The sequence below is a fragment of the Psammomys obesus genome, unplaced genomic scaffold, assembly GCF_907164565.1.
Source record: "Psammomys obesus unplaced genomic scaffold, mPsaObe1.curated_primary_1811, whole genome shotgun sequence".
In the NCBI taxonomy this organism is placed as follows: domain Eukaryota; kingdom Metazoa; phylum Chordata; class Mammalia; order Rodentia; family Muridae; genus Psammomys; species Psammomys obesus.
In genome coordinates, this window is record NW_026596057.1 from 12,834,403 (window position 1) to 12,861,578 (window position 27,176).

General features: G+C 45.2%; 2 protein-coding genes across 2 annotated transcripts in view; one reads left to right on the forward strand and one right to left on the reverse strand.

Annotated features, from left to right (window-relative positions):
* Positions 1-8,670, forward strand: part of Rasal2 (RAS protein activator like 2) — a 146,314-nt gene extending 137,644 nt beyond the window's left edge. The window contains exon 17 of the mRNA XM_055624475.1: positions 2,807-8,670. Coding sequence (XP_055480450.1) covers positions 2,807-2,971 — 165 coding nt within the window. The 3' untranslated portion in view covers positions 2,972-8,670. The remainder of the gene's footprint in view (positions 1-2,806) is intronic.
* Positions 8,671-9,194: 524 nt separating this feature from the next.
* Positions 9,195-27,037, reverse strand: Clec20a (C-type lectin domain containing 20A). Its single transcript, XM_055624386.1, has 10 exons — positions 26,971-27,037; positions 25,583-25,708; positions 21,796-22,146; positions 20,254-20,322; positions 18,161-18,523; positions 16,834-16,950; positions 15,514-15,732; positions 12,089-12,208; positions 11,223-11,308; positions 9,195-9,275 (listed from the first exon to the last, which is right to left on the reverse strand). The coding sequence occupies exons 1-10, from the start codon at positions 27,035-27,037 to the stop codon at positions 9,195-9,197; spliced, it is 1,599 nt and encodes a 532-aa protein (XP_055480361.1).
* Between the last annotated feature and the right edge of the window lie 139 nt (positions 27,038-27,176).

A 27,176-nucleotide genomic window follows, 5' to 3' on the forward strand; every position in this document is an offset into this window, starting at 1 on the left:
ACACACACACACACACACACACACACACACACACACACACACACACACATATTCTTAAAGTATGGCACCTTTCACCCCCAACCATGAGGTCTTGCAACTCCTGGATCTCTCCCTGTGACTAGATGGAGAGCAGAGAGGGGCTTCTTCCTATGAAGAACAAAGCAGCCGCCTAGTTACTATTGCAAGTGATATCTCCACTGTGTTAAATTACAGGTCATAAATGGAAATGAGATTATTCAAACAGGCAAGTAAACCCTGTCCGTTCTCTAGCTGAGCAGTTCCCAGCCCTGGCCAGTACACTGGCCTCCTACACATTCCAGCTCCTGGCACTCCCATGTTGAGTCCTTCCTGTCAGGCATGCTAGATTACTTTTCATTCTACTCCATGCAGAATCAAATGTTATAGTAACTCTGGTTAACTGAACTTTACTTTCAAAAGATCCAGTTTCCTGTTTGAGGTTGTTTTTAACTTGGGGGGGAGGGTGTTTTATTTTGTTTTTCCTTTAATTTCTGCTTTATTTTGAGACTTGGCAGTGGGGGAAATTACAAAGGGAGTTCCTCTACTTAGAAACTTTCAGATGTCTAGGGGGGAAGTTGTTCAATAGCAGTTATTGTTTTCAGGTTAATGTGTAATTAGAGTCCTTCTCCAGCTCTTTTTTGACCCTTTAAGATTTAGTTTGATTTTTGGGGGGAAGGCTGGGGGATTTTTTTTTTTTTTTTGTGAATGCTTGATTTTTTATGAACCCAGTGAATGCTGTTTTCCTTAGTACAAATGGGCCTTATCATTTGTCCCAATACTGAAGTATCTTTCTTTGCCTAGTCTAAGAAATAAGCAGTTATGGTACAACTTTTCACTTATATAATACACAAGAAATTTGATACTGACAAAAAAATGAAATATTTATTAAAAAGTTAAAATACCATTTATTCTGCTTAGAGATTTTTCTTTACTAGGAGGAACGGCATTATATTGGGAATCTGCCTCTTTTTTTTTTTTTTTTTTTAGCCTGTCCTTACTTTGAAAAGACCTGTACTTGTTTTCCACTAAATTTCATTAACTATAATTTTTAAGTAATTACTATTTTTTTTAAAGCATTGCAGATCTTTCTTTGAGTTTTTTCTGTTCTTATAACAGTCAGCTTTCTTTTGGTTTTTTGGTTTTTCAAGATTAGGTTTCTCTGTGTAGCCCTGTCCGTCCTGGAGCTCATGCTGTATAGACCAGGCTGGCCTCGAACTCACAGAGATCCGCCAGCCTCTGCTTCCTAGGATTAAAGGCATGTACCACCATCACTACTACATAGCCATAAATCACCTTTTAAAAAAAAATCTTATATAATAAGTGTATAGTTAATAATACTGATTCTGTATGTGTTACCACCTGAGTTTTACACCAAAGAATAGGTATTCTTTTAAGGAATAATAATAGCAAGAGTTGGGTTTTTTGTTTTTTTTTTTCATACATTGAAACTGAGGCCACCAACCCCTACTGCCATAGAGACACCTTTCTGTTTCCAGCAAAGTGAGAGATAGATAAAGGCAAGCATTACTTGATGCTATAGTCAGTCATGGCTTTACCCAGACTTCCCCCAGCACCATCGCTAGGCTTGCTCCTGGCAGCCTGTGTTCCAGCAGGGCAGTGCTAGGTCCCCAGCCCTGTGTAGCTTCTGCTTTCTTAGCAGGAGCAGCAGCAAGCTTCAGCTCTCTTGCCGCTCTCTGAACCTTATCATGACTAGACCTTGTCTCCCTGGGTAAAGTCAGACTCCCAGGAAAGAGAGCTTCGTTTGGTGTTAGGGTTGATCCTTGTGGGCTATTTTCTTTTCAGTTCATGAGTATAGGTCAAGATTGTCTTTCTCTGTCATTATTTTCTGTAAAAAAAAAAAAAAAAAAAAAACAACAACAACACACAAAAAAAAAACAGGGTACTTCGTGTTTGTTGGGGGAAGTTCTAGAAGGATTTAGAGAGGAAAGTCTCTCCTATTTTTATGAGACTGGTAATATTTTGTCCTGCTGTAAAACATTTTTGTCCCTCCTTCCTTGTCTCTGGTATATGGGAATATTCAACAACCCCTAGTTCCAAAATATTGTCTCTAAAGCATTGTTTTATTTCATTTCATTTTAAAATTCAAGAGTAAAATGAAAGCAGTCCCCATGTTGGGCAGCTTTCCTGGAGTAACTGAGCTGGAATGGGTCTAGGAGCCTGTGTTCTCTGTCTGTTCTCATGTGTTACGTTTCTAGCATCCCTTTCAGCCACATCTCCCTCCCCATATTCAAACAATTCCTTGGTCTGAGCTTCTGGCTGCTCTTATCTCCTCTTGCTCTTGCATCCTCACCTTGTTGGTGACTCTAAACTGTCACCACCACTTATTGTTTTAATTTTGAGCCCAATGTGAATTCTTTCTGGATATGACTGTTACACCGTCTTTGAGGTGAATCCCATGGATCACGTGCACTTCTGTGAAATGAAACCTCTGGTGCTTCTTTCTTTGCCACCTAATTTTCATGTTTCAGTTTTGACAAAAGCACTTACTACATAAAGGCAGCTTGACTCATGGTGTCATTTTGATAAAACAGCCTGGTAATGCCTCAATATACTGTTGATAGTAAGTCCTGTTATGCAGAAATGAAAAAAGGAGAGATTAAGGGGAGGAGGAGCTGAGCCTAACCAATGTGCAGAAAGAGGCAGAGACGTTCCATTTGTTTGGGGAGCACCATGTGTACCGTGCTATGCAAGAAAATACTGGACTGTTCAGTAGAGAAAGTGGCTTCCTCCATGCACCCTGAGTAAAGCTGTGATTGGTGTGTTGTAGGAAAAGCGGATCGTGTCTCTGGATTCAGCCAACACTAGACTGATGAGTGCGCTGACGCAAGTGAAGGAACGGTACAGCACGCAGATCCGCAATGGCATCTCTCCCCCCAACCCCACCAAGCTTTCCATCACAGAGAATGGTGAATTCAAAAACAGCAGCTGCTGAGGGAGGGCCTTGCTGAATGCAGGCTCTGGGAGGAGACAGAAGGAGGTTGCCCAGCTCTCCTGTCCTCATCCGTTTACCCCTCCAGGTTTACAGAATGTTGCTTCAAATGGCAATGTGGTGAGAAACTCTTAAATGAAGAAAGGAACCTTGTCTTTCAGGGCATAAAGCAAAGACTTTCAAGGTCAATGCTTTCCCCAGTGTCTCTATGTACATAGGGAACTTAGTTCTGGGCCATGTACAGAAATATCACTGTAATATACCAAAAGGAAGTCAATAATGTAGATTACCTTTTTAATTATTACTATTTTATTATTGTTTTTCTCTTGTTGAAAGCACTGCAGTTGTTAGTGGAGGAAAAGTAGGAGCAAAGTGTGAGTGAGAAATGAGCCTGTTGGTTCAGTAGGTAGAGACTCTACGTATTGAATAGGAGTACATGGAGTGCAATAGGACCTTGTCAGATTTTTTTTTTTTTTCGGGGATTTATCTGCCAGTTTAAAAGCCCCACCCTAGATCCATACTGATGCCACTAGTCAACCAAGATGGTTCTATCAGACAGTAATGTGATTCGGAGAGTTGCTGTTTCAGAGGACACAGATAAAAGTGGTAGATTATACCAAAACTAGACTAGAAATTTTATTTCTTTTAACTCCTATCAGCATGTTTATTTACTCCATCTGCAGCAGTGGGAGTTTTCTCTTTTAGATATGAGACTTTTTGATTTTTACTCCTACTCTTTTTTTCTCTTTAGAATTGACAGAACTATAAATATTTGTGTCTCTGTCTACCATCTCCACTTTCACATGTCCATTGCCCTTTTCTCCCCATCCTGGGAGTGGTCAGCACCAACAGGGCTTCCTCTCCGCTGGAGAGCTCATTCAAGTATGCCACTCGTAAGCCATCTGAATAAACACCCTTTCTTCCTCACAGAAAAGGGCTAACTACAACAGAGCAGGAATCTCTCACTATTTCCCACTAAATTTTTTCTTCCTATTTGTCAGTTGTATTTTTCCTTAGGAGAAAGATTTTTATCCACTATACTAACAAATCTGTGGGCAGGGTGATTTCATCACTACCTTTAAGATTTAAGTTGCTTCTCTTTCTATTTATCCTCTCCATAAAATTTGGGAAGCTGTCTAAAACTGAATAATCTCCCTTTAAAAATCATGATTAATCTTGATAGAGAGAACCAGAGTATGAGGATGGCACATTCCAGTTGTTATTCCACATTCATGGTAGACTCTGCAAGAATGACCCAGCTTATCGTTAATGGCTTTAAGAAAATTCATGTTTTTCTCCAGAGTGTGACATATCTGCAATGCAGGCTTGATTGCCAGAGGTATGGAAAGTTAGCTGCAGGTTAAACAAATATTATATATATATATAAATATATACATATATTCACACATATGTACATATAATGTGCACATCAAAAATGTTCTTACCTTCTATGCTGTCAGATATACAGAGATAAATGTTAAAAAGGGTCTTAAATCTCTTTAAGCAAGATTTACACCGTTTTATGTTGAAAAAAAATTTTCTCAAATAAGTTAATGTTTTGTTTTGTCTTTTAAGTTATAAACTTTAAAAAAAATATTAAGTTAAGGATGCAGGGGGAGACATAACGGAGCCATGTGCATGGTGTATGTGTTTCTGCCTAACAGAATACTCATAAGGAAACAAGAGAACATATATAGTACCCTGTTTGTTTAAAGCCCAGGCATAGGTACCAAGCCCTCCTTCCCACCAAGTCCCAGGCATGCATTCCAAGGCTCACTTGCTCCTCAGTTGACTTTTGGGTCAGACCTTGCTTTTCAGCCACCTCACCAGCACTCTCTACCTACAACCAATGAAAGGGTTTCTTCATAATAGCCCCCTGAAAACAGGAGCATCCCACTGTGCTTAGAACTGTAAGCTTCATACCCATTTGAGTGTTCTGACCCTTAGCAGTTATTTTACAGTCTTATCTCTTCCCTCCAAGTCAAGGTCACAATTACTTACTAAGAAGGTTATTGATTTCTGCAGCAATACCCTGTATTGAGTGAGGGGAGGAATGTAAACATAGATCTTTAAATGTTTATTGCTTAGCAATGTTTCCATCATTCTTCAAAAACCTTCAGGAGCACCACAGAAAACCTAGTCTAATTATTAGTCTCAGTGGCCTGCAGTATGTAATGTGGGTAATGTCGTGCTTTAAGGTTGAGAAGGTCTTCAAGTGCTGATTGCAGATTACAGAGAGCTGGTCAAATAAGTGTATTGATGAATAAAGTATAATTTAACATTGTGGGACCTTCTTAGAGAGCCTGTCTGCGTTGCAAGATTGAATATCCAAAACATTTGGACATATTATAAATCGTGTGTGTTATCATAATTGAAAAGATAAAAGTAAAATTATAACAATAGTAAGAGAATTAGAGATTGAAAGTTCAGCATCGTTGCCAGATATTAAATCTTAGATTATCCTTTGAGCCTACTCATCTTTTTAGCCTATCAGAAATATTATTCTGAGCTGGGGTGTAGCCCAGGTGACAGAATGCCAGCCTAGCATACAAGAGGCCCTGGGTTCAAATCCCCGGCACAGCATGAACTAGGATGGTGGCACAGAGGCCTGCAATCCCAGCACTCCAGGGATGGGAGTAGGAAGATCAGGAGCTCCAGGTCATCCTCTGCCTCAGACGTTTCCTGGCCTGAGCTACTTGAGACCCTGTCTCAAAATGGTAACAAAATATTTTTTGAATATTTTTAGAGAATGTTGCAATCCTGTGACATTTATTTTTAATTTTTTGAGTATAGAAGAGAACAACAGCAGGTATTTTCCATGGTGTTTCTTTACCTCAAATAGGTTTCTTTACCCTGAACAAAAGTCGTTTTGTTTTGCTGCGAGGAAATGTGTGATTTTTAAAAAGCTGATGGGTTAAAATAGCTGCATCTTGTGATCCCTGTTTTTGTCAGCACATTCTAGGGTGAGACTAGCCCAGGGTTGGGGAAATTTGGTGTTCAGGTGAAGTGCTTGCAAAGCTTTTATCCAGGTGAGGGGGACCTGACCATTAACAAGGGTAACTTCATAGGACCAGAGAAGGGGCTTCCTATTTCCCTCCAGCATTACTGGAGCAATAAAACCAGAACAGCAAAAGGTCACATTCCCATGAGAATCACATCTCTTCAGCATCTGTTCCCTATGTGCTGTTTGGCCTGGGCACTCCTGCTTGGCGTGGAAAGTGAGGTGGTTGTGCTGCTCTAGTTTTTCTTGCTTTTTCACCTAGTATCAGTGTTCTCACTGGTCTGCTTCCATCCTCTGCCATGGTGTTGGACAGCAAAGAAAATGTGAGCATTTCTAAGACTGAGTAAACAGTGAGTGTACACACTGGGGCTGAGCATGATGTCAGAAGCAGTTTGTCCTTTCCTACTGCACCTGTGGCTTTTGTCTGGGTTGGCAGCTCTCCAGAGCCCCAGTGTGTATCCTCAGGTACAGCCCTGAGGCAGCAGGGGAGTTTGTTTTTGTTGTTGTTGTTATTGTAATTTTAAGTCCCAGAGGACACCTGCCAACAAGTGGGTGTATGTTAGCGTTTGCTTGGATTCCACCCAGATTCCTCCAGGTACAGTTCCCGAGAAGGCCTGTTAAGGGACTGAGCTGGGGAAAGCAGCCCTCCTCAGGATTATGCTGTCTCCTCATTCAGGAGACTGACTAAGCCCCAGGCTGGACCATCAACTAGCCATGGCGCTGCAAACTCAGCAACTCCAGAGCCCAGGCCTCAGCTTTACTTCATTTTTACCCACTTTGGGGGCCACCTTCTGCTACAAATTGAGCAGATTCAAGGGACATTCTGCTCTGTATTCCTTGGCTTTTTCAAGTCAGTTAAAAAGTTAACCTTTCCACCCCACACCTGGGATACCTTTCTGCATTATTATTATTATTATTACTATTTTGCAGGACTTACACTTTTTTGGTTTACTTTGGTTTTTCGAGATGGGGTTTCTCTGTAGCCCCGGCTGTCCTGAATTTACTTTGTAGACCAGGCTAGCCTCAAACTCACAGAGATCCACCTGTCTCTGCCTCCCTGAGAGCTGGGATTACAGGCATGTGCCACCTTACCTGTTCCATGTTTGTTTCTTAAAAGCAAATAATGTTGAATTTTTAAGTTCTTTTTGTTGTTGTTTTTGTGTTTTTGATACAGGGTTTCTCTGTGTAGCCTTGGCTGTCCAGATTCACTTTGTAGACCAGGCTGGCCTCAGATTCACAGAGAGCCACCTGGAAGTTTCAAGTTCTTAAGTACAAGCTCATTTTATATTTTAATACTTGTTATTGTTCTAGGGCATTCTCTTGTCACTGACCCCTCTAGAAAAGCTCTTGAGCTTTGAAAAGACCAGGGTGATAAAAATTTGCATAAGAAAGAATAAATTTCTTTCAGAAAGATCCTGAGGAAGCTACATGATCCAGTGGTCTTGGTTGCTCAGAAGTTCAAACAAACCAGTAGAGTTGCATCCCCTGGCTCCTCCTAAGATATATATATATATGGAAAGGAGCTCCTGAGACAACATGTGGGTGCTTACAGAAACACAGCTCTTAGGGCAGCCCTCTAAAAAAACAATGTTCATCCAGTTTATACAGTAATTCCCAGACTTTCGTGAGGTGTTTTTGTTTTGTTTTGTTTTGTTAGCTTTAGATTTTATAACATTCTATTCTCTTTGAAATGTACTATATGTGTTATATGTATATATAAGTTAAAGTGACTTGAACTCGGTTTGGCACAGGCTTGAGAACTAGCATCATTGTCGGTAGTGCAGAGCATATAGAGCTGCTGGTGATGGTCACCATCTAAGAACGCATTACAGAACATAGTTAACTCGGCAGTTAACGCTCAGATGCCTGAGCAACAGCCCAGCTGGCCGTGGTGAATGCAGCAAGCCACCCAAGGAGAGGACAGGGGACCTGTGACCCCGTGTTTCAGCACAGATTTTACTTTTCTACTCTGTTATCTTTTATCAGATGCCCTCATTATTCCCTAAAAAGTCTTGGAAATGAAAACCAGACTGAACTGTTGGTGCAGTGACATTTCCACAGCTGTGTTTTAGGGGTCGCCATCCTCTGTGTGTGGTGCAAGTGTTTAAATATAAATAACATGGATATGTCATTTCCAAACCCACAAGGGGAAAATTACCATTTTCCAGTTTACTAAAAGGTTAAATGCTAGTTAACTCAATGACCACTATCTGCAGAGAAGCTAAAACAAGTAGCAAACGTTGGGTGTGACTGGTGCTTGGATATTTCTTAGCTGTATTAGATTAACTCAAACAAACAGCAGCATACTTACCTGGGTCACAACTGGGAGGAATTTATCTTCCAAATTTAATTTTATTTTTCATCTCCAGGGCCTTAATAAGAGTGTGTTAATACACATGACTATTTTACAGATAGTTCAAAATAATTTATTTTTTATTTCAAGAAAGAGAAATTCACCTTAGAAGAACAAAACCCAAGATTTGATTTTATTTTTAAAGCCATATTTTTGTGCTTTGTAGCACTTAGATTGTTCCATATGTGATCCATATCTGCATTTCATTACCTGGGTTCTAAAAAAGATTTATTTTTGTTCTGTGAATAATTTTTGACAGTTCTTGTACATGTACAGATACAGATACTGTTTGAGGTCTTTTATTGATATTCCTACAAAAATTCAAATAAACTTTAACTTTAAACATTTCAGACTAAAGTTGCTACTATCTTCTGCGTATGTCTGAGTGCTTAGGACACTGGAATGCTGGAATATTGTTCTGGAGACACATTTTAGCAATAGGAACATCGTGCCTTAGAATTTATGACTTAAAGGTAAAATACTTAGGTACAGGACAAATAACTGGCACTAGCATCTGCTGTTAACGCAGGAGAAAGAAAGCTTACTCCAGCTGGCCAGAGCCGCTGTGGGACTCCCATATCCCCACATGGTTTGTTCTTAGGATTTCACTTGTGTTGGTTGGGGAGTTGTCCTTGTTAGCATTCTCAAGCTGTGCTATTCTCAGCTTAATCTGTCTCATTCAGCCAAAATTAAAAATGCAGGTTTCATATGTCATTTTCTTTTGTGCTACGTGTATGTCTATGCATCCTAGAATATTTCAAGTTAATTCTAATTGTGCTTCTAGGGATTAAGAAAAAAAAAAAAAAAACACTAAAACTAAAGACAACCTGAAAGACTGCTTTAAAAGGAAAATGAAAATTAGTGGATGTTTGCTAGTTTTTGTTTACTTCGAAGCCGATCCATTTCAATGTGAATTCCTCATGACCTAGTATAAGCTTTAAGGCTTCTTGGATCTGAAATATTAAAAAGGGAGAAATAGGGTTGGGGACAGTTCCATGGATTAATCCCTAACATAGCACCATAAAAGGAAAAAGAGATGCTGTGGTTGCTACTTTCTGGTCGTGCAATTCACTTAGCGTTAAATAAATAATGTAGACCCCTTCTTGCACCTCCACACCGTGATGTGCGTCCAGACCATTCTTGGCTTAGCCTCCTTTCGCCTGTCTGTATCTTGGCAATAGCACGAAATTACTCAGTGGATCTCAGTCTTACTGAAAATCAGACTTACTGGATAAATTTAAACACACACACACACCCCGACGGATGACTGCCTCCTGAGCTGCATTACTCCATACTGACGTCTGAGCACTATGTGGGGTGTCTGTAGCAGTGTCTTTTATGACCATTCCTGAACTTTAGATACGTTAGCTACAGGTGTTTTCTTACTTTATATTTGGAATTTAAATGCTGTTAAAACCCCACACAGACCTTGTTGCCATCAGCTCCATTCCCTTTGTACCGGTGAAATAGGAAGTCTGTGGCGTACCCTTCCCATAAAGTTTCGTTATAGTGCTAAGGACCAATCCCAAGGTCTCAGGGCCATCCCACTTATGGAACAAATAATTTTCTGACAAAGTTAAGCAAGAGGTGGGATTTAAGAATTTAAACCCAGTTTCCTCATTTGGCTCCAGTTTAACACATAATATAGATACTTCTAGTTTAGCATCTAAAGTTTCAATCACTACCCCTCCAGAAAGCACAGAAAGGCCCAGGACCAGAGAAAATACCTCTGACCTTAAGCAGTAAACAAAAACAGAAAACTCAAAATTGTTTCCCCCTGTCCTTTGTAGCATTGTGTTTTTATTACTTGAAATGTTGCTGGGAAACTCATCAGGTGCTGAATTGTATCATTTGCTTTTGTTCTTTCAGTAGCAAATGTATCAGAGTCTCCCAGGTCTCCTCCCTACCGTTAGCCAGCATGTACATGAACTTGCACAGGCACCCAACACTACTAGTCTTTCTAGAAACTTGCTTTTGTGAAATTCCAGAAAGGATTACCTATGTGCTCTTTCTTCCTATGTGTGTGTATCTTCCTATCTAGGCAGTTATGATTCGTGATAGATACATGTCTAGCAGTAAGATGACCTGTAGGGAACTTTCACCCTTGAGAAATGTGTTCTCAAATTATGTTCAGTTATCAGGTTAATTATTATAGTGATGATGCTAATAATAGATAATAACAACAATAACTGTGTACTAGACAGTTTAAGATTTTATATAGAATGTATCATGTAGTTGTGATACCGACCACATGAATTTCTTGATGAAACTGGGGTTCAGAAAGACTTGAGTATCTTGCCCAGGTTACACACACAAACCAAAAATAAAAAATAAAAATAAAAAAAAAGAGTGGGAAGACAAGACTTAAGCTTAGGTCCTTCTGACCATGCTGTCTTGACTAAATGGAGAGCTCAGGGAAAATTTTAGGCTTTAAAAAAGGGGGGGGGGGGGTGTCTCCAAAACAATGCCAGCAAGCAGCCAGCTTACCACTTGGAGCAGACACAGTGAGCTCCGTTTCCAAAGCTTTGTCTTCGTGTCTGGAGGGCATGGGGGAGGATGCGCATGCTGGTGTGTGGCTGTCCGTATGGAAGCCAGGGGTCGTGTTGACTGTCTTCCTCGATGGCACTCAACCTACAGAGCCATCTTGCTGACCTAGAGCGCCCCCATTCAACTAGATTAGTCAGGTGCAGGGACCCAGAGGCCTGAGCACGGAGAGTACAGGCATGCACCTCCACATCTGGCTTTTTCACATGATCAAACTCGGCTCCTCATGCATAGCAAGCACTTCACCAGCTGTCACACCTCCTCAGCCCCGACTTTCTTAATAGATTGGTTTTGACAATACTGCTTTGCATGACTGTCACCTGAACGATCAAAGTTCAAAAAGCTAGACATCTCACCTCACTCAAAAGTTGGTCTTTCATCTCTCCTGGATCCCCCAGTGTTGGGATGGTAAAATCTGCTTTCAAGATTCCAAAGGAGTGCTCTGGAAAAGAAAACGTTCCGTGGTTCAGAAGAATGATACCCATTGCCACTTGGACTTCCCAGTTCTTGGAAGTTAGGGGTACCCATTGGATACTACAGGTGCTACATGGTAACAGAAGATTTCAAAGGCAGAAAGAAGGAAATGGCTGAGCAGGACAATGCTTGTCCACAATTAACCCCACTAACTATTGCTCTTCTACCCCCAAAAAAGAAAGTTCTGTTTTAGAGCAGTATCAGCTCTCTTCCCACAGCGTGGGCACCTAGCTCTCCTGTGATCGTCTCACTTTTCATAAATCTATTATACAGATGTTCTTGGTCATCTGTTCCTGCTGGAATTTCACCTTCCCTTGGGTTTCCTACTCCAAAAAACTCCAAAGAAGTTCTCTGAACTAACAGTTAAGTTCAGTCTTTGCTACATGTCCACCATAATTTACTGACAGAAACTACAGTCTCATAGTAGGACATTCATTTGCATAGCTTTTGATAGCTTACAGTGCTCCTTTGCCTAAGTACCTTGTGTGTTCACAGCAACCGTACGATACAGGGCAGCTTCTACTGAGCACCTTTTGAAGATAAGAAAGACCACGGAACCTGGGGTGCTTGCCTCCCCCACTACACTTGCAGAAGTCACACGGCTTTTTTCCTGTCCCTATTGCCTACGTAAGATTTCACGTTATCTCTCCTAGGAAGCCTCCCAAGTATCCTGGGCTAGGAATAACTGTCCATTTTTCAATCCTGGGCTGTTAGACGGTGAGGTTGGCAATCAGAGGCAGTTAGTTACCCGATTCTGCTGCTGGTGGTTTCTCTTCATACTCTGGGTACTTATGTAAGCTCATATGTTGGGTCTGAGTGGTAATAGTTATAGCTCCTATATGTGTGCCACCCTCTGTGCTGGTCACAGCTACAAGAAAGAAAGAATAAAGGAATTCATTGTAAATGGAGCCAGGAATCCAGGGGTCTGAACTGGTGACTGTGAGCCAGAAGACAGGCAAAGGCAGCCCTCCTGTGCACAGTTGCTCACACCTGCCAGTCCTTCGCTTGCCCCCAGGTTTATTCCTCACTTCTCTGGAGCTGGTATCCCATCATCCAGAAAGTGTTCCAGCATCAGGCTCTTGGGGCTTGAGCAATAGCATGAGGTTTGACATCAGGTCCAGCTTATTTTCTTTTAGTAGCGCTTAGGCCAGGGAGCCCAGTAGTCCATTTTATCAGGTGAACTGCACAGCCTCCGCCAGTGGTAGCCAGAGTGGCTTTGACATCTCCCCCACTGCAGTTCCCCAAACCAAGCTTAACCTCTTCTGGGCATACACTAGGCACTCCCACCAGAGACCAGGAGTCCTCTGTTACTGTCCCCTTCAGTCACCAAATCCTGTGTTTCTCCTTTTTCTGCAATTACCCCACCTCCAAATATGGATGTATTCACATTTAGAGATCTACTACTATAAATTATTTAAGGAAAATGCCTCAGCCGTAAGAAAAGCCAACATTGTTTGCTAGAAAATACCTTTCACAGGTTGAATTTTTTATTTAAAATGAAAAGTCTGCGTTACTCTTTAAAAGACTGTAGTATTTCAAGTGTGATATGACTTAAGCAGTCTTCTCTCAGTTGACATTAGATCGCTTCTAATTTTCAGTGCAATGAACGGTGCTGGTGTGTGTGTGTTTACTTTGCAGTCTTATTCTCTTTATCAGTTTCTACATGTAGACTGTAGGCAAAGACGCCTATTTTAAAACAGAAACACCTTGCCAGGCTGGCAGCACCAGCTGACAGCCTACGGTATTGTCATGGATGTCCTTCCCGCGTTCTCACTATTACTGCCTTTAAATCTTTGTCATACTGTTGTTAGATGAAGAAATACATTTTAAAATAAAACTTGAGCCAACTTTAAAAGTTGGACTTCTGACTTCGTGAACAAAGGCAGGAGTTCTCTTAATGTATTTGTGTTGGTCTTTGTTGAGCAGTATCACTTGTGACTAATACAGATCTAGGTTTCGTGTCCCTCCTAACCTCACCACTGCCTCAGCCTCCTCACGCAGGCTGTTCTCTACTTTGGCCCTTCTCTCCACCAGCCCACCTTGCCTTATTGAAAGACTTACACATCTCTTTCATAAGTGAACAAGTTGTTTAGATTGAGAAACACAGAGGTGAGGGAACACTCATAAGCACAGTTTTACAAATGTCCTCCTGATCTTTTTTTTTATTTTTAACCTTTGCTTGATGCTTCCTCTCCCTGTGAATACTGTGTTATATACATGCTGAGTCCTGCTGTTTTCTTTTAGCATCCTAATAACAAGCATGGCCTCATGTCACCGACCACCAATAAATATAGATCTGAGCATTTTGCTCATTTTCTGAAACCTTCTGGTAGCATTGTTGACTGCAGGTTCAAGTCCTTCAGAATTTGGCCACAGTCCTCTTTTACCTCATCCCTGCTACTTACTCCTTCCTCCAAATTGTAACCTGTATGGTAACCGCCTTAGCCTGCTTTGCAATCCAGACTAACCTGACACTTCAACCTGTCTATCTTGGCCCATACTGTTCTTTCAGTAAGGAAGAACTTCCAGATTTTACTGCCTGATACTCATAACCTTTGTCCAAAGAATGAGTCGCTTTCTGCTTTGGTTTATACTTCATGTGCTCATAAGCTGTCCCAGTTGCCTGCATCTCTTCCTGTCAGATTGCCTTTGTCTAAAAGCAGGAGGCAAGTACTTGCTCACCCTGGTTGACACACACAGTATCCACAGTGAAGGCAGGTGTTCAGAAGAGAGCTCTTGCATAAAACAAAGCTCAAAGAATGGAAAAAGGGAAGAACAAACAGCCCTGGCCCAGGAGAGACTGCAATACTCAAGTGCATAGCTGATCAGCATGTGTGATGACATGAGAGTGAGCCTTGCATACCTGCTAAGGAAGGACACTAAATGTGATTAGTGAATTGATATTGAGATGGTAATAACTGCATTTCCTGTCTGCCGGAACCAAGCATTGAGAGGTACTAGATCACACTGATACTTTCTTTGTTTTAGACATGAGAGAAATGAGATTCAGAGAAGTTAAGAAAGTTACAGAGATGGATGTAGTGGTTTGTTTCTGTAATCCTAGTTAGGAAGTTGAGACAGGAGGATTGCAGTGAGTTTGAAGCCATGGAGTGAGACTTTACCTCAAAAGAGAATAAATGGGAAAAAAGAGGAGAGGGAAGAGAGAAAAATTGGTTTTCTAAGGCTGTGCACAATACATTACAGAGCCACCATTCCAGTTTTGACTGTCAGACTTCAGCTCTTAAAGGTGGAGTCTTCTAAATCTTCCTGTCTTACCCCATCTCTATCCTACTTGATCAAGGAAATGGACTCATAAGCTGGTGCTGGCCAGACAGGATTCCTTATAGAGAGGCCTGCAGTGCTGCCCTGCCTAGCCATTCGAGTCCTGCGCTTGGCTCCACACTTTACAATTTGGTATCTGGCTGCCGGTGTCCCAGAGGAACTTGTGGGCAGGGGTGCCCGACCACCCAGTGAAGCACTTGAGCACCTGTAGTAATTCTTGGCAGGCTCCCAGCAGGCTTGATGCTGGCATCCAGGCTCCAGTCTGTAGAATGATAGGGCCCATTTCTTTGAGTCTCTGCTGGGCTCCTTGAGACAGATGCCTCCGTAGCTCTTTCTTTCGTCTCTACCAAGCAAAACAGAGCCTCTGAGCTATGGGACTAGCTGAATGAGGAGGACTCAGAGAACATTGCCAACATGAAAATGACTGATGCATTATGGGTGGAGCTGAGACAGAGGCTTGTGGCTACCTCCATTGTAGCCGTGAACTCTAGTTACAGGGACCCCTGGTACATAGACTTTGCAGTACAATTGGCATTGGTAATCTGGGGTCCCAGGCTACTTCCTGGTGAACCAATCCACTTTCTCGAGACACACAACCAGTGTGGGCTAGTGTCAAGGATGCAAGACCCACAGAGGACTTAAAAGCTGTCTGGGGATACAAGGTACAAGGATATGGTTCTGGCAAGTGATCAACCAGGGGTGTCATGGACTTTTCTTCCAAAACAAAGTTACTTCCCTAGGGCCCAAGGTCTAAGGACAAGCTCTGAGAAGTTAGCAGTGGGGTGCTGGGCCCTTCTCCCAGAACCAGACTGCTTCGTGGGTGCTCAGAGTGTGAAGACAAGCTATGAGCAGTGACCAATGGGCTTGTGAGCCCTTCTCAAACAAAGGTACCTCCTGAGGGTGCAGGGGTCGTCAGAGGACTTAATGAAATTTTCCCCTGAGGCTGGAGGGAGGTGAGGCCCACAGTGGTGGTGGCGGTGGATGTGGTATCACAGGTGCTGAAGCCACAGGTAGCAGAGCTGACCGCCATTGGTCCATGACTCACTCGCTGCGGGATCCCGGTTGCTGAAACCAGTGCTTGGGAGGCGCCTATGGGGCCAGTGCCTGTCCCTATGGAAAGAGACAAGATTTATGTGGGATGTACTGGGCACAGGACCTTTTTCAAGGCCCTAGCCACAGGTCAGGAACTCCTAGTATCCCCAATGGGGCAGGTCCAAGAGAAGATCATAGCGTCAGGCCCTGGTTTCTGCCACACCTGGGTTATTCACCTGTTGAAGGCAGACTGAGAAGACAAGGCTTTCTAAACCTATTTAAGTCATCAGGTAAGTATGGGCCTGAGACAACACGATGGACGCTGGGTTAGACTTCAAAGGAAGCAGAAGGCCTCAACCCAGCTTTTCAAACCAAAGGAGCCATGCCTCCTCTACCTCCCAGTGAGAGCAGCACACAAGCCTGCCAGCAGGAAAGAGGAGGTATCCCCACCCACCCACCTGCTAACCTTTTCATCCTTCTAAAATCACTCCTAAAACCCGCTGCTATTGCAGTGGCTGGTTGACTCCTGTTCTCCGTGTCTCTGTCATGCCTCTAACTATACTAAACACCAGCTTTTCCCTGGTTGGCTGTGAGCTCCATCAGAATGAGTCCTGCTTTTGTTGTGGGCTCTTTTTGGTTGTATTTGTCCCCTATTATTGGGTCTTGGTCAACCACCCTAACTTATAACCACGTCACAAAACCCCAACAGCTCATGCCTCTTTCCCAGCAGAGGAGCACACTCGGAGAAGGAACTGGATGGATCTCCTTTGTTGTGCTTCCCTCCAAGGCCTCTCTGACTGTTCTCCAGGAAGCACTCGGGCATCTGTCCCCATCTGTCCCAGGCCTTTATTTCTGCACCTAAGAGACTACACAGCCTCTCTTGAGCCTCCTGGCCCTAGAGCTTCATCTTCAGAAGCCCACAAAGAAGAATGTTTGTGGCAAACCAGTTCCTCATTTTCCTACCCTTAGTTAGCCAAGCAGTCAGAGGAAGAGGAGCAGAAAGCCTCATTGGTGTAAGTAGTAATTGGTTGTCAACAATTGGCATACTTCATCTCTCTTGCACTCATCTCTCATTAGCACTTCAGGGACAGCCAATCACGTGCGCTCCACCCTGCGCTGCTGTGTGTGTGTGGACCAAGCATTTTCTCCAGTTTCCTAGGCCCAGAAGACTCAGAGTACCTGCGTTTGGCCAAGAGGTTGTCCTGGTAGTAACTCTTGAGGGGTGAGTCCCTTCATGGGAGGAAGTATCAATGAGTGAAGGCATCTCTGCAGACTTCCGATGTCCAATTGAGGGGTCTATGAGAAAACAATGAGTGTAAGGGCAGGCCCTGTCACACCAACCCCATGGAAAGCCCCAGCAGACGCCACCAGTCAGCTTCCACCATAGCAACACTGTCAGGGGACCCAGCCACTGCATATTTTCTGCAAATCACTGCACACGTCCTTTCACCGTAAATCTTCATAACAGCTCATCGAGAAATGCTCATTTTATAGATAAAGGACAAGATCGTCTTCAAATCCAAAATAAAAAGAAACAGCCACAAATAGGCAAATCCACAGAGACATAACGGCTGTTTTGGTTGCCAAGGGGAAGGTAGGACATGACTGTGAGTCAACAAGGACTTTTGAGGGTGATGAAAATGTCATTAAGGTGGACAGTGATGATGGCTGAACAAGCATGCAAACAGTAAAAACCACTGAATTGTACACTTTAAAAGATTGTCTTAAGGGGCTGTCTCTTGATATGAACTCAGTGCAGGCTCTTTGATCACCTCCCCCTGGGGGGTGCAGCTTTGCCAGGCCACAGAGGAAGATGATGCAGCCAGTCCTGATGAGACCTGATAGATTAGGATCAGATGGAAGGGGAGGAGGTCCTCCTCTATCAGGGGACTAGGGAAAGGGCATAGGGGGAGAAGAGGGAGGTTGGGTGGAACTGGGAGGAAACGAGGGAGGGGGCTGCAGCGGGGATACAAAGTGAATAAATTGTGATAAATAAATATATAAATAAAATTAAATTTTAAAAATGGTTGTCTTAAGGTATGTGGATTCTCTCTCAATAAAGGTACAACACAAGGAGGGAGGCTGAAAGCAAAGGGCAAGATGGGAGGCCCATCACTGAGGAGGCATGTTCTGTACAGGATGCAGAGTACCCCTGCTGCTCTGGAATTCAGTGGCCATAGCTGCTATTAGCAATGCGGTTGCTCTGTGTCAAGATCTCCACAGTCATCCCGCCTTCAGCCATCCTGTGGGGTGAATGTCCTCAATCCCAATTTGTATGTTGTCCAGATGAGGAAAGGGGAATTCAGATTCTGCCTGTCTTCTAAAAAGTGGTAAAGCCTGCCTGGTTATAAAGCTCAGGCCCGTGGTTATTTATAGGATGACTAACTTGTTGCTGATAGAATTCTTTTATCCTCAAAGCCTTTAAGTGCGTGCTTAGATCTATCCTGAGTACCCTCCACTGTCTAATAAATTTATTTTAACCTCAGCCAAGTGGACCCTCACGTACCATAGAAGCAGATGAAAGGCATCAACGTGTGGCAAGTCACTGCATAAATCTGCGGGTGATTCGCAAATGTACGGAGTCCTGCACACAGTCCTTGGCCAAATATGGGTATTGGCTGTAGCCACTCAGGGACGCTGGATCCCAAGTCACTGGACCAGGTCAGATTGATCTTTATATTGAAGTAGAGGCCAATCCAGGCATCAACATCACTTGTGATGGACTGGAGGGCTTCTCTGTCCTCATCAGTCACTCTCTGCAGATCGGCTAGGTCTGTGTAGTGGTTGCGACAGTAGTTCAGAGCCAGGAGCCATGACATGGTTTGTTTAACAATCCGAATGAAGATCTGTCCACCAATCTTGACCTTGGCTGGAGTCAAAGAATACAGAGACCTTAAGCCTAAGTTCCAGGTTCTCAGACATCCCAGTCGCCGTTGCCTAAGGAAAGAGCTGGTTTGACCTGGATCCTCAGGGGTTAGATTTGATCAAGACCACCGTTTTCTAAGGATACCACCAAGTTGGAAGAATGAGTGAGATATCATAGCAGTAGCTGGTGTGGGGAATCATTAAGGAAAGGGCTCTATTACAGCTGTGTGGTTTTTACAAGTTAAATTTAAGTTTTAGGTGTTTCATCTGTCCAATAGAAATAATCATACCTAAGACCAGGATTACATAAAACCACACATTAGCACTTAATAAAATGATAGGCACTATTCGGGAGATAGTAATAGGTCATTCCTATGATGGGAATTAGACAGTCTTAGTTGAGAGAGAGAGAGAGAATCCCTAGGAGGCAACCGCATTAGCTCAAATCTGGTGGGCTGGAAGCAGAGCAGGCTATTCCCAGCAGCTCTGCTCCTCGTGAGGTCAGGCAGATAAGATGATAGCCTCCCCCGCACTACCTCCCTTCACAGGCTGGGTTGCTTCAGGTCCCAGAGGCAGGCTCCCCGCCCTGAGAGGCCCCTTCAAGCCACGCCTCTCTGCCTCCTAGCAACGGAAGTTTTGGAAAAGGTGTGAGCCACCGCAGCTCCACCTGGGATGGTTCTGGAGGTTTGGATAAAGAAAGCACTGTTTACAGAATCTGGAGTCATATCCTCCCATTCAAACGAGAGCCCTTCCCTACTCCCTGGCATGCATCTGCTCACCTCAGCCCAGTAAGGCTTGGCTGTTTCCCTATCTAAATGGATCCCCACCCCACACATTTAATTGTGCACTTGTGCAGGACATAGCACACGCATGAAGGTCAGAAGATAACTTGCAGAAATCAGTTCTCTCTCTCCACTATGTGTGTCCCAGTGACTGAACTCATCAGACTTGGCAGTGAGCACCTTTACCCAGGACTGAGCCATCTTACCAACCCCAAAACTAATCTTTTTAAATTATTCTATATTTTATGCCCCTAGTATGTGCCAGCCTTGGCCTGTGTCACTCCTTGGTTTTCACTGTCACCCTGAGAAGCATAGGTAAAAGAGGTGATAGTTCACCCCAAACTCAATCTCAAGATGGTATTAAAGCACAGGTCTGCCTGCCTTAGAAGCCTTTGCCATTTCACTCCACATTCTATAACAGAGAACAAGCCTTGAACATAGATGCAGTGACTATTTCTTTTAACAGTTTTTTTTTTAGTTTTTTTTTTTGTGTGTGTGTGTGTGTGTGTGTGTGTGTGTGTGTATGTGTATGTGTTTTCAGATAAAAAGAAACCTTCCTTTTAAACACCAGGGCAGTGTTGTCCAAGGGGCAGGAATCTTGAGAGAAGTAGCCTTCTCTAAGCATAGGGCAAGGACCCGAATTGTGAAGAGGTCCTGCCCACTCATCCCCCAAATCCCAATTCGCAGAGGAAGACCCAGGTGGCAGGATTGCAGCTGGTTATACACTATTATGAGACCTGCGGCTAGTTGCCTTCCCTTCTGTGCAGGAATTGCCCCCATCAGGCCTGGGTTTCAGCCTGGGCACCTCAAAGCCAAACCTCAGGTCAGGTAGGAAAGGTGGGAGTGGAGGGGACCATGGTGACCCACACCCTGTGTGCTGGTACAGGGAGATGAGCCCAGAGCAGAATAAGCCAAGATTCCAGGAAAGGGGAGGTGGAGCCAGGTGAGTTACCTTCCTCTGGAAGAGTGGTCAGGTCCTTGAGAGAGGACTCCGAGGAGCTGCGGTGCCCTACAGCGGGGTCTGTAAAACAGAAGCAGACTTCAAATTATGGGGTAGAGAGTGAGAACTGCCCCAGAGCCAAGAGAAGTTCGAAGGTGGGCTTAGTTATTCTATATTCATTCAGTACGCATAGATTAAGCACCTATTGTATGCCTGGTGCCATTCCCTAGGAAAATGGTAGAAATAGCACAAGGAGAGTCTTTGCTTTTGAAGAGAATGTGAGCCACCTAGTCCCAAGAGGGTGAGCACAACAGCCAACTGCAGAAAGGAGCTGTGTGGATTGGGGGACAGAAATAAGTCAATACACCACAGCTAGAAAAAGGGATGAGGCCAAAGAGACCACACAGGCATGGTTGTCTGTGAAAAGAATGGTATCCCAAGTGCTCTGAAGGTCCGCTGAGTGTATTGTAAGGAGGTTATCCTGTGTGTTAAAACTATTCAGACAACACATGGCAGGAGCCACAGGGCAGCCTCAGAACTGAGCAGTGATTTGGCCCATGCACTCACAATGGGCCCACAGGACTGGAGAAAACTGAGTGATGTCAGAAGGTTTTATAGTCGAGGTCTAAGACAGTGGAGGAATCAGGAGGAAGTCCATCATACACAGCTCCGGGTTTGGCAGGGATTCCTATCGGAACCACTGGCCACCCCTGGAAATCGTTAAATTCCCTTGGAATCTAAAGTTAAAACCAAGGCCACCATGGGCCTCTGTTGCAGGGCTTCGTGGCAAGCATGGTGTGGCTATGGCATAGGAAATGGCAGGTTGACCTCCATGCGATTATCTGGGCAATAATGGTGGCAATAGAATTGTGCTGAGCCCTGGCTTGCCGAGAGAGGCAGAAGTTGTCACTTTTGCCAGGGAAATGCAGTTCTGTCCACAACCACACCTCTATGTGACCTCCAAGCACCAGCAAGAGGACAGCGATAGTGGTAGCTCCAGGGGACAGAAGGCATAGGTGGAACACCAAGCTGAGGTGTCCTCCAGAGCCAGCACCATGACCAGCTGATGGCAGACCTTCAGTAACACGGTCTGGAGTTGGTCCTACCCACGCCTTAGCAAGTAGCAAAAGGTCTCATGAACTGAATGTTCTACTCTGCCATCCCCACTAAATCAATAGAGCATACCCAGGGCTTCATGAGGCAAGGCTGAGTTCTGCTCTCCTTTCTGCATAGATAAAGGCCCCTCCAACCTATCTTTCCCATCTCCTTCTTTGATCAGATCTTTCATTGGCAGATGGAAAAGATAGAATGGAACATTCCAGATTTTATTTCTTCCATCCTTATTTACACCCAGGTCTTTGGTAGTGTCTTGGGAATAGATTATATGAACTAAGGTCCCGGAGAGGAAATATGAAAAAAGTAAGGGAGCATCTGTGACTCTCATAGATGCCCCCCTAAAACACACACTACTCTCTTCCTCTCCCCCTCCCCCATAACAGTCCTCAAGAGACAAGAGTCCTCAAGAACAGGCCCAGAATATTAATCTGAACACACCATAATAGCAAATGAAGGGCTTCTGATCTGTGCAGGAGGCAGCCCCGAGGGCGGGGAACATCGCCCTCGAGTACAGAGTAGCACAGATGCCATCCTGGACCCATGTTGGGATGGTGAAGGTGGAGCCACTAGACCAGCTCAGGTCAGAGAGGCGCATATCGTAGAAGAGGCCAATCCATGCCTGGGTACCGCTGGTGTAGGAGTACACCTCCATGATGTCCATAAGGCTGTTGATGCTCTCCAGGTCTGCGAGGTCTGTGCAATACTCCCGGCAGTACCGCAGGGCCTCCTTCCAGGTCCAAGGCTCCTCCACCCGAGAGAAGGTCTTACTGCTGCTCAGCAGTTGGAGAGCTGGGGCAGGAGAAGCTACGTGACTGCCTACCCCCCTTCACCCTTGTCCCCCAAGAGATCTCAGCCGTACCCCAGTAGGTGTCTCCTTTTCCAGTGCAGCCCTCCCCTCTGACCTCCACTCACACCCAGCTCTGCCTCTGGACCTTGGCGTAGAAGGATCGGCCATGCTACTTCCCTATTTTTTGATTCTTTTACTTTCTCCTTTCCTCCGCCCGGTGAGTAACAGCAACCATCAGTGTTTACTGCACACGTATGTGTGATGTGCCATTTAGCTCATTGACCTTTTCTGAGCACTTAAGAGTTCATTATATCCGCTCCAAATGACAGAGTTGAGTAGATGACTAAGGCCACTAAGTGGGAAAGGGAGCCAATCCAGAACAACTGTGTGGTTCCCAGGTCCAGATCCCTAGCCACAGCGTAGCACAGTTCTCTACCAGGAACTCTAACTGGGAAAGGAGGCACCAGACGGTGTTTCATGTATACGCTGGCATAGGGCAGGGATGTGCTTGCTGGGGCCAGCATCGACTTCTTCAGATGCTTCTGGGGAAAAGTGCTTATTTTGCTTGTGTTGTCTCCACCAGGCAACTTGGGAGACAAGAGCAAACATTTTATATCTCTAATCCCATATAATTGCCATTACATCTCTAATCCCCAACTAGGTATACCAAAAGTACTCCATCCGTTGAAGAAGAGTATGGAGATAGAGATAGAAGGTGAGAGGCAGAAAACTGCCAGGAACCTCACCTGTGCCCTAAAATCCCAGTGTTCACCCCTTCCTTCCCTCCCTGGCTCCAGCCACTTTCCAGGGTCTAGCAGGGGAGGACTTGTCCATGCTGCCGACACTGCAGAGTAGAGGAGCTTGCTATTGAGGTCTTAGAGTCCCTAGAATAAGAAAATCAGCCTTGGGCCTGGATACCAGACTGGAGAAAGAGACCCAAGCATGCAAGACGGGGCAGAGGAGAAGAAAGGACTGGCAGGCATTCGCCAGGAGTAAAGCTGTAGTACCCACCAGAGCGGATGAAGCTGCCTGTCACGGGAGACAGCTGGAGGCTCCCTGTGCCCAAGAAAGAAGGGGGAAAACATTTTTTTTTTTCTGTTCATATGATTCACTTCGATTTTTCTTAAAATGCTACTTTATTTAATTTTTAAAGCTCTCTTGCAGTGGCCCGCCAGATTGGTTTTAGGAGCTAATGGATCACACCCAACAGTTTGGTGGGGGGTGGGGAACCTCCAGCCCCTTGGACCCACAACAAACCTGGGACAGACCCTGGGGTCACAGGTGGGCCATCCTGTTCTAGTCCCTGGAATCTAATCTCACAGCAAATTTTATCAACTACAGCAAGCTTTCTGGAACTCTCCACTCCCACTGTGTCCTCTGTCACTTGGGCCCAGGTTGTCATCTTCCTCAGGTCTAATGGGTCACCCAGCTTCCACCTGGGTGCTTATCGAGAGGGAGATCTTTAGATGGGGACCACCCTGCCACTGCCATGGTTCTAGTCCCGTGCTCAGTGAGGGAGTCTTCTAGGAGAATCATATACTACCCCCACGCTTGGCCCTGGCCCCACTAGCAGGCAGTCCTAGAGCTGATTTGCCAGGGACCTAGTCAACTTTCCCCTGCGCTGTTCCCTCCCACCCAACCCACACTTCCCTTCCTCAGAGCAACCTCCTCCACCCTGAAGACCCTCAAGGCGCCTCTCCCCAGGACTGGCCCTCTGGACACAGCCACTGTTCTGTGCAGTGGAAGCCTGTGGGGGTGGAGAAAGGGACCTCACTCCCCAACCTTGGAATGATGGTTGAAAATCACATCTCTTTCCACTCTCTCCTAACCAACCTAGAAGTCTGAGGGCCTGTAGGGGGGTGTGGAGCAGAGCACCCGGCTCCAAGCCCACGTGGCAACTTACCGATTGTGCAGAGGGAGAGCGGCAGCCATGTGGACAGCATGACGGTGGCCCGGTAGAAGCTTCTGGAGTGAGCAGCCTTCTGTAAAGGCTGTGCCCACCGTGCTCACTTCTTTCTCGCTCTCTCCTCTTTCCTACCCAAATTGACGAATTTTACTAAGCAAATACTGAGTGCCTGCTGTTTACCAGGATACAGCCTGAATAAAGCCAGAAACATCCTTGCCCTAAACATTGCAAAAGCACCGTGGATCCTGCAACTGATAAGCAAAGGGGCGAAGAGGAAACTGTCCTTGGAGTTGGCTGCCATTAGAGGGGAAGAGTAAAGCAATAGACTGCCAGGTTAGTAGACCCTTGGGATCTTAGAGTCTGGGGGAGCTAGTGACATAGTGGAAGATGGAAAGAGGGGACAAAATGAAGAGCTAGACTCCCCATTCCACAGCCCACCTCACAACAATCATAGCAGAGATTCCGTCATCTCCTCTGTCCCCTTTGGATAAGAAAGACCGTTGTGCCTCTGATATGGCTTGATCAAAACATTATAGGAAGTAACAGGGCAACGTTACAAGCTTAGGTCACTGAAAAGCCTAAAAGCAGATGATGCCCCACCCCACCCCAAGTCTAGGATCTGGATCCCAATCTAGCACAGCCTGGAGAGAGAGGGCCTGGCTGTGGAGAACCAAAGCCTGTGTTCTTGTATCCTTTCCATCCCATTCCACCCTCATTACCTCCAAGATCTCTCTCTGACCCACCAAGGGCAAGATTTTCTAAACACCTGCAGGACTCCTTTCTGCCCAGCCCCCTTTGTAGAAGAAGCATAGGCAGACCAGCCAAATGGGCAAAAAAGAAAATGCAATGCAGATGTCAAAGCTTCAGCGATCCTGTCTTCCCTCCCCTCGGTGCGTGCCATCAATGATGGCCAGGTGATTTCATCCCGGTGGTAGAAACAGTTCCTGTCAGGGTACCTTTGAACCATTCTCTAATGAGAGGAGAACTTGACCATCTTGGTCTGAAACACACTTGCCCTACCACTTAGCTTTTAATTGTGCCATTTGCAAAGGCTTCTGGTCTGAAGTGTCTTCAGTGAAGAACACAGCTAAGTACCAGGCTTCTCACGCCCAGAGAAAAGTGAAGTGGGTGTGTAAGGGCCTCCACAGCGTGTCCTGGGGCCAGCAAGTAGCACTCCAGGTGGCAATGTAGCATGCCTTCTCTTTCCTTTAGACCCACGCTCCTTGAGAATAGGGACTGTGCCCAATTTACAGAGCACTAACCCACTGTTCAGGCCTGGATTCCAGACTCCACCTGCAAAAAAAGACTTGTGGGGCCAAACAGAGAAGCATTTAACCCAAAGATCCAAGTTTCACCCCCTCCTTGGGGGCAGGTGAAAGTCACTCTTTAACAGTGACAGCCAGAGTGTCTGTCTGTCTGTGTCTGAGCCACTCCCCTCTTCCAAAAAAGAAACCATGCGCCACTGGCTGGCCTGAAATCTGCATTAGCCAAGCTGGGGCAATCTGTTGAGGAACAGACACCCGGAGGCTGACCTAGGGCCGCAGCTGAAACAGGCTGAGGCTCAGTGCTGGCGTTCACAATCTTGAGAGCATGTGTGAGGAAGAGCTCAGAAGGAGGGTGACAGAGTGCAGCTATGCCTGAGGCCTCATCAAGAGAATCTGGAAAACAGAATCACCCTCTTAAAGAATGAATGTCACATGACTTTTTTCTAGAGAGCTATGAACAGACGTTTACCCAGGATGGGACACCAATTACAGAACAGACTGAAGAATGGTTCCACCCAAGTCTAGCTTAGGGAGATGGTGAGTCTATTTGGGGTTACCTACTTCTTCCTGGGTGACTCAAAGGCAGCTGTATCACTGAAAAGTTCACCCCAGCATGGGTGGCAACTAAACCATCCCCCTGGCGCTCCTTCAAAACCTGCAGACAGCTTCTTCCCCAGCTATTATCACTGCTTATATAACTCTAGGAGCCTCATGTGTCTTGTCAATTTCCAGGCTTCCTGAGCCTGCCATGTTATATAAGTGTCTTGTCTCCCTCCTGTAGGAGATATTTGGCTATAGAGGAAATGGCTACACAGCAAAAGGACTCAAGGCCCTCACACTAGATGGACCAGGGAGAAAGTACCATGAGAGGAAACCCCCTCAGCATTAGCTGGCTCAGAAAACTGTGCCCACAAAGAGAAACAGTTTGCTGGGAAGTTTTCTTTGATATTAGTCATGAGGATGAACAGCCAGGGGCTGGGACCTGCTCATGGGGCTCTTCTGGAAACAAAGTCAAATGAGAAAAAGATCCTGCAACTGACCCAGATGTCAGGCCACAAGTGGCAAGGCCAGGAGTGACAAGGCTGAGGAAGAGACTAGCGATGCTCCAGAAGGCAGGAGACACAGGCCAAAGCGGGGAGGACAGACAATGCAGAGAGGTCCAGCAGAGAGCAGGAAGGCACAGAAGGGGCAGTCACTAAGACGGAGCTCAAGAGGAGTGTCTCTCTGATACCAGGCACACTGCTAAGTCTCCTTCATGTGCACCTTCCATCTTTCCAGTTCCCTCAGTACTGGTATCTGAGGGAAGCACATGGACAAAGCCCAGGATTGTACTGTTTCTGAATAGCCCATGGCTTCTGCATCAGGAACCCGCAGGACCTTTGACAACCAGGTGTGCTGCCTACAGCAACTCCACCAGAGCGAAGTCAGTTTGGCATACATACTGCTCAGAGGATACATAGATTACGTCCAGTCCTAACTGATGCTACAGTGACAAGGTCAGGGGGAGATAGAGGAGACAGATCTGGGATGCATCGCATCTGCTGGGACAAGCCAGGCACTATGAGTGCTGGTAGGAAGGCTGCAGTGACACACAGGAGGAAGGTAAATACTTCCCACCCAATAGCTCTCCTAGGTTAGCGAAGGAAGTGAACAACCTTCACAGGCCCGGGCAGGTGCTGTTGACACAGGAGAAATCTGGCACTTGACATATGGCACGGCCATGTCTCACTCCGATACCAGACTTAAAGAGCCGGGGCACAGAGTAACTAGGTTCTAGGAAATATATAGGTCAGGACTGCAATCAACAGGAGCTGTGCTCTGGCACCTCAGTGGCTCACAGAGGTGTGCATGTGTGCTAAAG